The 9,056-nt window shown below is 56.1% G+C and overlaps 1 protein-coding gene across 9 annotated transcripts in view; it reads right to left on the bottom strand.

Moving 5' to 3' along the window:
• Window positions 1-6,042: 6,042 nt before the first annotated feature.
• Window positions 6,043-9,056, bottom strand: part of LOC142462208 (tyrosine-protein phosphatase non-receptor type substrate 1-like) — a 47,962-nt gene continuing 44,948 nt past the window's right edge. For all 9 annotated transcript variants that reach the window (XM_075563877.1, XM_075563884.1, XM_075563876.1 and 6 more), the window contains one exon: window positions 6,043-8,675. In XM_075563877.1, the coding sequence (XP_075419992.1) occupies window positions 8,421-8,675 (255 nt within the window). In that variant the 3' untranslated portion in view covers window positions 6,043-8,420. The remainder of the gene's footprint in view (window positions 8,676-9,056) is intronic.

Genomic DNA, 9,056 nt, shown 5'->3' with positions numbered 1-9,056 from the left:
TGTTCCCAGCAACACATGGGGTGGCTGGAGTCAGCTTCCACTAGACAGCAACAGACAACAACAGACCCGAGCTTGACTTTGATATGTGACGAAGACAGAGAATTTGTAGTTATATGCTAATCTGTAGATTTGGTGGGGGGTGGAGAAGAGGGCAGATCCAGAAGGGATACAAAGCAGCAGCCCTGGTGATGTAGTGGGCTGCTCACTGCAAGGTCAGCTGTTGGACACCACCAACCGCTCCTGGGGAGAAAGATGAGGCTTTCTATTCCCATAAAGAGTTGCAGGCTCAGAGACTCACAGGGGCAGTTCTACCCTGTCCTGTGGGGTCACTGTGAGTCAGCATCAGCTCGATTGCAGGAAGGGGCGATGCAAATCACTTCTGTCTGGGAGGACAGTAGCCTTGAAAAGATATTGTTTTATTGGCTGGTAGAACATGTATCTCACCTAGTAATCCTATTCTAACAGTCTCTTTCCCAAAGCTGACATATGTCTGCCTGTTTACTCTTGGAACTAGCTCTAGCCTCCTGCTGGTGCACACACGAACCCGTTCATTCTGCCTTTGTAGCTGTCCTGTTTCCTAACTTCCCGCAGCACACGTGGACACCCCTCGCCCCACTGGCACCACCCAGATGCGGAGGTTGGCGGTTGCACTGGCCCCTCAACACCCCATGAGCTCATCCTCTGTCGACATGACAGCCCAGGGTTTTGCATGGAGCCGGGCTTGGGAAAGAGTGGTTGAGAATGGCCTCGAGCTGAGCTCTCCTGCTCTCTGAGCATGCAGTCTGGGCTGGGAGGGAGCAGGAAGTGCCTTTCAACAGGTCCGGTGTGGTAAAGGAAGAAGGCTCTGAAAAGCAGCCGGGGGCGGGGTGGGGGTGGGGTGGACCGGACTCCCAAGTGCTGGTCAGATGGGGCCATCCCAGGCTAATGAAGGCAGGAGGGACTTGGTATGGTGATTTCAGTAGCGAGAATCGCTATTGTTGATGTGGGTGTGTCAGCGTGCATATGTATACGTGCGCGCATGCATGGATGGGTATGCATGTGAGCATGTTCATGTGTTTACATGAATGTGCGTGTGTGGGCATGTTCCCATGTGTGTGCAGGTGGGAGTATGTGTGTGCATATATGCATGTATGAGTGTGTGTGTGTGTGTGTGTGTGAGTGTGTTGAATGCTCTCGGTACTAGCCTCTACTATTTCTCCTCTATCTAGTTCTCACCACCACTAGACCCCCAGGCATCTAAGAGCTCTGGTAACGTGGTGGGCTACGTATTGGGCTGCTAACCACAAGATCAACAGTTTGAAAGCACTAACCGCTTCTTGGGAGAAAGATTTTCTACTCTTTTAAAGATTTACCGCCTCAGAAACCCACAGAGGCAGTTCTACCCTGTCCTGTAGGCCTGCTATCGGTTAGATTGGACTCAGCAATGGGTTTGAACTTGTTTTGTGAGAATCCCCAAGCAAGGATTCCTGGGTGGGGGAGGCCACCAAGTCACAGGGGGGAGTGACTCACTGTGGGACCGGTCATCAAGTGGCCTCCTTTGATGCAGTGGTGGCCAGTCTGAAGGCTGGTGGTGGTCTGGTCCCACCAACCGCCCTGAAGGGACCCTGATGTGGCAGTCTGCTCTCATAAAGGACACGCCTCAGACACCTAGCAGGGCCGGTCTACTCCATCCCATGGGGTCTCTGAGTTGGAGCTGGCTTGAAGGTAGTGGGTTTCAAAGCCCAAAAGACCGCTTTTGTGCCCTTTGCTCTGGGGAGTACATGGAGGCTCAGTGAGGGGAAGCTGTTTGCCCAAGGTCGTGAGGCGGGAGTCTGTGGGCCAAGGATGCCTTTCTGACGATGTCCAGGGATGGAGATGGGTGGGTGGGGTGCAGAGTGAGCCGGGGGCTGGCGGGAGGAATTCCGGGGTATCTGTAGATGAAGTGTTGACAGTGGCATGGTTTATCCTTGAAGCTGACCTTGGTCCTGGAGCTCAGTCGAGCACTTTTTCCTATCTTGGTCATAGGATGCTATCTTTCCAATAAACTCAACAACTCTCCTCAGGCCCCTGGTCTAGGCCTGGCCCTGAGCTGGGCCCTGGAGACTGAAGATAAGGCAATGACATCATCTTTAAAACTGTCAGTCCAGCCCGGGCAGGCATCCAAGCAAGGTGGGCTGGAGGCTGAAATCTCAGGAGACTGGGGTGCCAGGCTCTTTGAAAAATGGGAGGTGTAACTTACACCCAGGAAAGTGCAGATCTCCTAAGTGTGCCTCACAATGAATTTTAACCTGTGGACCCCCACCCGTCAAGGTGGAGGGCAGCCCTAACCCCCAAGGCCTCTTTCCACAGGCAACCTTTCTCCTGTGCTCTAGCCTGGTTTGAACACCCAGGCTGCATGTCTTTTCAAGAAACAGTTTCTGTTTCCTAGTTCTGTATTCAGAAGCTCAGGCCCCAATCAACCATAGAGCCTGGTTAAGAGGAAGGCTGGAGATCCCAGGAGTGGTGGGCTCAGCCCCGGGCAGGGGCCGGGGAAGTCCCTGGGCTGGGGCTGGTTATTAGGTGATACAAAATGCCCTTGACTTTCTCATGCTTTGGAGATCAGCTGCCACTGGGTCAATGCACCACAATCATTACTTCCCTTCCTGCTGGTTCTCTAGGGACCAAGCCTTACCCTCCTCACCCCCAAAAGTCAATGTGCAACCAGTGTCTGACTGGGACACGCCCAGAGCAGTGTCACTTCCTGGATGGGGGCCTTTGAGCAAGATGCTTACCGTGGCATTTGCAGCCACATAAATTACTTGCACACGCACAATGTACACCCTGCACAGAAAACAGACACAAGGGGGTTGCACATGCCTTATTTGTGTAAAGACATCATCTCTCTGTATTTCCAGCTTTTAAAAATAGGGCCGATCAAAGCACCTTACAAGTTTAAGAAAACACAACCTTTCCCACCCACCCACCCCCCCCCCCACACCTGCCCACGCACACCAAATGAAAAGACTACTGCCACTGAGTTGACCCTGGCTCATAGTGACCCTAAAGGCCAGCGATGCCCCCTTTGAATCTCTGAGACTTTTTATCTTTATAGGTAGAGACAGCCTCATGTCTGACCCACAGAGAAACTGGTGGTTTCGAACCCCCGACCTTGAGGGTAGCAGCTTCATACAAACCTCCCTCTGCCTTGGGGGCTCCTTTGGGAAAACAGAGTGAGTTAACATGAAGTAAGTAAATATTCGGACTGTTGAGGAGGCAGTCTGATCTGGACTAAGTCCATGCTACAGTGAAGTAGGTCTCAAATGAATCTGGGCTGGTAGAATATGCTAGAATACCCGGGGCTATTCCAGCTGGGGGCAGGCATTTGGGCAGTGATGGCATAGAACAGGCAGGGGCTGCAGGAGGGGAAGTGAAGTCTTGCTCTCCCTTGCACAACAAGGAACCCACAGGAGGGGCCTCTCTAAATGCCAAGTGCTTGACTGATTTCCTGGTGGGCAGGAAAGGGGTCATTTGGCTCCCATCAACTTCCCTTTTACCTGCCAACCTCGCAGCCCTGGAGATTTGGGCCGTGGAGAAGCGAGGCCCCAGAGCGGCATCAAATACCTCCCTCCAGTCTCCTAGCCTGGACATGCAGTCCATCAACCCAAGGTTTCCAGGAACAGAACACTGCCCCTCCCACTCAGCCTCCATCCCCTGTGAATCAAGCACCATAGACTTCACCAGCTCAACCCTCAGGGAGGCTGCGAGCTAAACTCAACTCCGGCCAAGGGCCAGGAGCCTGCAGAGTTCTCGGTCACAGCCGAGATTCCTGATCCTGCGGACCAGGCCAGGGACACAGGGGACATCCCTGGGGGACATGTGGGTCTGAATTCAAGTCCTAACTCGAGTAAACTTCACTACGTGGAGGCTGGCTGGGTCACGGGCACGTGCTGAGCCTCGTTTCCTTCTCTGCAAAACAGGCATCACTACAGCCACCTGACAGTAACGAGAGCCAAACGAGGCAGAACAGTGTGGTGAGGGGGAGCCAGACTCTCTGGGTTCAAACCCTGGCTCTGCCTTGGGGCCCACGGGGAAAGGACCTCGCTTCTCTGTGCCTCGGATTCTTCATCTGTAAAGTAGGTTGAATGAGCTCCCCTGTCACCAGGTGGCTGGGAGGACGTGAGTTAATAGTCACGAAGACCCTGGCACGTTACTCACCACAGCAGGCATGATGATTGCAGGTCGTCCCCAGCTCATGCTCGGCTTCGGGTCTGCATGACTCCATCCGAAGCGAGGACTGATGTAAGTCAGCCCCCTGTCCCGTTTTCACCATCAGTCCTTATAAATATGAACATTTGTCTCTGGAGGAGCCCGGGTCGGGTAGAGGACTTCGAATTGAGCTGCTAAGCACAAGGTGAGTGGTTCAAGCCCACCAGTCACTCCATGGGAGAAAGAGGAGGCTGACTACTTCCGTATAAGACTGAGGGTCGGGGAGACCCAAAGTGGCCGTTCTGTCATCAAGGGTCACTCTGAGTTGGAAGGGGCTCGATGGCAGAGCGGTTTTGCCTCTGGGGGATGGCACGAGAATGACTTCAGTCAAGTCCCTGCTGCAACACTGTATCTAGTCCCTGTGACCCACCATGAGCCGTGTCTAGAGAGTAAGAGGGAAAGAGTGCGGCTCGTTGTAACTCGAATACGCCGTCGGTGGAAGACTGCCTGCCTGCTAGCTGGGCACACAGTGCCCACTGCACGGTATATCCATTACTAACTCGGTGTTTAGGAGCTGGGCACTCAAGTCAGACAGTTGCAGTCTGCGTGCCAGCAACGTCACCCATTAGCTGTGTGACCCTGGGTAAGTCCCACCTCCTCCCTGTGCACCGCCCTGTCTAGAAAATGGGGCCAAGCCATTACCTACCTTGTTGGGCATGCGAAGCGTGGGTCCACAGAAAGCACTGTGTGTTAGTGTATGATCATGAACATTCCAGTGGAGGGAGGGGAAGGGAGGGATCACTTATTTGAGCACCTACTTTGAGCACGCTCTTCCATTGAGCCCATTCCAACTCAGAGTGACCCGCGACGACAGAACGGCTACTCTGGGTCTCCCCGAGCCACACGAATCTCCTTACAGGGGCGTCAGAGGGCACGCCATCGCTTGCTGTGTTCCAGAGGAAAGCAGACTCCAGAACGGCAGCTGGCTGCCCAGAGCCCACAGGGGTGAGGGGTGAGCAGCTGTCGGGAGACTGGCCAACATTCCACAATGGCTGCACTTCAGTTAAGTGCCTGTTCCCAGTGTCTCCCCCAGCTCCCCGGAGGACAGTGGTTTCAGGAACCCACCTCTCTCAAAGTTAGCTGGTACACGACCCCCTCTGTGGGTCCCTGCCTGCAGGGCTGTGGTCCCAGTCCGTAAACTCCGGGTGCAAATAAACTGGTCTCTCTCAGATTGGCTCTGGCTCAGGTTTTCAGGCGCTTGGCCTTTTAAGTATAGGGAAGCCCCTTCTCTCCCCGGATTGAGCCCAGACAGCAGCTCAGCGGGCCAAGCGAGGAAGGATGGACGCTTGGTGCCTAGCAGGCTCTCGCTAAGGACGGTGAGCCTGATGCTTCCTTCCATCTCCACAGCCACCCCACTGAAACCAGTTCTGGCTCCAAGCAACCCAATGCAGCGTTTCCAATACATAAGGAAGCAGACAGCTCCATTGTTATTCGGGGGGGGGGGGGCAGCTGGTGTCCTAGAACCATCAACCCCACCACCCAATGCTAAACCCACGACACCATCAGCGTCCCTCCAGGGGTCTATTCTTATTCCTGAGTCTCCGGAAAGGCTCTTTCAGAGTGGTGGAGCCAGGTGCAGGCTCCCTGTCTGTCTACGTTCAGCTGAAGCAAGTATTTGGGCGACAGCCAAACACGGATTCCCATTGAACCAGGGACACAAAAGCCTTTTTCTATAGTGAGAGAATCCAAACCCCAAGAGGGAAGTGGTCCGTTTCAAGTGCCGGTACCAACTGGATTCTCTCTCCCAGGCTCTGGGGAACAGCCCTCCAGGGGGACCCCGGGAGCCACTCAGACAAGGACACGCAACACTCTGTGGGATCATTGTTACCCAGAAATCTTTATTACAAAAATATTTTGCAAGCCAAAAAGTTTAAGTTGCAACTATATACAAAACAGGGCCTGTTTCCTTCCCAGTGGTCTTAAAATAAACTCCCGAAACCTCGCTCCTTCCGCAGCCTTCTCTCAACAGACTCTTCCTCTTCCTGGGGTTCGATACACGAGGCGTGGGGGCACCTCCAGGCTGCCGGGCCGAGTGGAGCTAAAGCTATACGTCTTCCCTGGCCTCACCCCACCCCACCCCCGACTCCCCGTTCCCAAGATGAAAATCAAGTCAAAGAAAAATGGCACCATGGAAACATTCTTTTAAAATTCTGTGCGCCGCACGCGTGTCTACGTGGCTCCGTGTGTGTGCGTGTAGGTGGAAGTGTGTGTGGGTATGGGAGGGGCCTTCCAAAAACAGGGATGGAATTTCCCGTGAGCTTTCCGAAGCCCCCTCGTGTGTTTGCCTCTATCAGGAGGTGTGCACTTAAGTGCGTGTGTGTGTGTGCATGCACATGTGCTCTCTCTGGGTAGAAGAGGAGGCGGCCACAGTTTACAAGCCAACCCTTTGGAATTGGCAATGCCAGGAGCCAGGTGGCTGCGCCACTAGGGCTCTTGGATGCCACAGAGGCGCTCTGGCTTGTCAGGTCTGGGCACATAGCATGTTGGCTCAGTTAACTCCTGGATGCCAGCATGGGAAACACCAAGCCACCACCATCCCCCATAGAGCGGGGTCTGCGCTGAGCTCCTCAGATCCCACCTGTAGGACCTGCCAGATGGCCCAGCCTACTGCTCCGACAGCCTGGGCGGGCCAGAAACCCCGTGAGCCCCCTCTAACCAACCCAGGGGCTGCGAGTATTAGAACTTTTAACTCTACAAGCTCACCGGTTACGGTGAAGACCAAATGGACAGGGTTTGCTGGTCCTCACACCCTCAGGAGCAGGCGGCTCCGCAGAATGGCAGGAGGCACTGTCTGAGTCAAAGCTCTGGATATGGAGGGGCAGCTGCCCAGGATCCCCAGCCCCCGTGGCCTCAGTCTATTCCAGCAAGATCCCGGGAGACTCTGAGAGTAGACATGGAAGGTTCTTTCCCTCCGGAGTCTGGTCTGAGAGCTGAGATGGGAAAGACTGTGAAGGACGTGGGGGGACACCACCAGGCTCAGTTTTCCCCCACCCTGCAGACAGACTCCTAAAGTGCTTGTGAGAGAGATGCCGGGGAGGGAGGAGGGCAAGGCCAAGGCCTTAGGTCTGACAAGACCGCACTGCCCAGAGAAGAACGGTCGACCGGGACTTACCACAGCGGGGTCAGGGTCAGAGGAGGCGGGAGTACCAGCCCCGGGGCTCGGGGACTTGGTGGCCTTCTATGTCGGCTGTAAGAAAATCCCTTCAGGACAACAAACCGTCAAACCTCAGACGTCACGAGACCCACCCATGAACTGCAACACACGACACAGAGCCAAGAGCACGGCGCCGTCCTCCTCGCCGTCGTCTCAAGGAGAAAAAAACAAAACACCACGGATCAACATTTTTCTAACACCTCAGTTTCAAGATTGCACGTTTCACATTTCTCAGTAATTTACAGGCGTCCACAGCGAGATGTTGCGAATGAGGGCTAGCTGGGGAGGGCAAGCTGGGCGGGAGGAGCCGAGGGTCCACGCGGAGGTCGGTCAGTCACGGCGACGGGGCTGGGGAGCGTCGGAGGGACACGAGGAGGAGGAGGGCGTCTCGTCCGGTGGTCCCGCGAAGGGCGTCCCCTCCTCCTTCTGGGCGTGCAGCTCGTCCACCCAGGAATGGGGGAGGCCAATACTGGCGAGCCACCTCACCGAGGCTCAGGGCTACAAGTCCCAGAGTCCCTGTCCTGTCCAGCTTCTTTTCCATGGACGGGGCAGTTGGGTCTAAAGGGAAACCTTTTCCCCAAGGCCCCACTGGATGGTGGTGGGGTGGGGTGGGGTGGGGTGGGGTAGGGCGGGAGAGGAGGTAAAAAGTCTGTCCCCTCCTCACCCTGGCAGATCAGGCTGTGGAGCATCAAGGAGAGGCGGGCACGGGTCTGTGACACCCTGACCAAAACGCAGGCGTTGGCGGAGCAGAGGCTTGAGAGCTCTGGGGGGCTCCCCCAGCTGCTTCGGTCAGTGCCCCGGCTGGCTCCTCGGTTAGTGTGGTAACATCAGCCTCCAAGCGTGGGAATGTCGGGGGCCGTGGTGGCCCTGGAAGAGCTGGAGAGCCGAGGGGGGTGGGGAGACAAGAGCCACCCTTGCCCCTGGGTCCCAGGGCCTGGCTGTCCCGGCCCTTCGGGGACTGGGCCGCTGTCCTCACCACGGTGGGTCCACGGGGGACAGGAAAGCTTGTGGGAGAGCTGCCCTCACATGACCGGAGTCCCGCTCACTTCCTCTGGACCTGGACGCTGGCATACTCGGAGAAGGAGGGCTCGGGCTTGGGGGCGGGTGGCTTGGGGACCCGGTTGAGGTGGACCATGTCCAGGTCGGCGTAGGTGAGGGTGTCCTCGGGCCCGGGCGGCGGGCCGGTCTGGATGCTGGCGTACTCGGTGTGGTTGTTGGGCTCGGCAGCCCGGGGGGCAGGTTTCTTCCCCTTGGGCAGGTTCAGGTCCGCGTAGGTGATGTCATTGTTGTCCTGGATCTAAAGGAGACAGAGAGGGTCATCATGGAGCCCCGCCCTCTCGCCCACCACTCGGGTACTGGGTCCTGATGCTCAGTCTCCTTCTGGCCCAGCCCTGACTTGGGCACCCAGTACCTGGGCCAAGGTTACCCAGCAACCCAATGCATCCCTCCAACGGATGCTTAAGCATCCCTTCTGGCAAGACCCTCCCTTACTCTTGCCTCCCCCCAGCTAAGTCCAGGGTCCCTGCCTTGTGCTCCCTCAGTCTCCATCCCTCCATCATGGCAGCCACCACCCAGGACTGTGAGGGTCTGTTTGGGGACCTGAGCAGATGCTGATCCCCCAGGGGGTGGGGACTGCCTTTCTTCACTCCTTTTCTCAACATTTGTTCACGAGGCATCT

Source organism: Tenrec ecaudatus, chromosome 12, assembly GCF_050624435.1.
Source record: "Tenrec ecaudatus isolate mTenEca1 chromosome 12, mTenEca1.hap1, whole genome shotgun sequence".
In the NCBI taxonomy this organism is placed as follows: domain Eukaryota; kingdom Metazoa; phylum Chordata; class Mammalia; order Afrosoricida; family Tenrecidae; genus Tenrec; species Tenrec ecaudatus.
The sequence above is the reverse complement of the archived record's forward strand: the minus strand, read 5'-3'. Positions and strand labels throughout refer to the sequence as shown.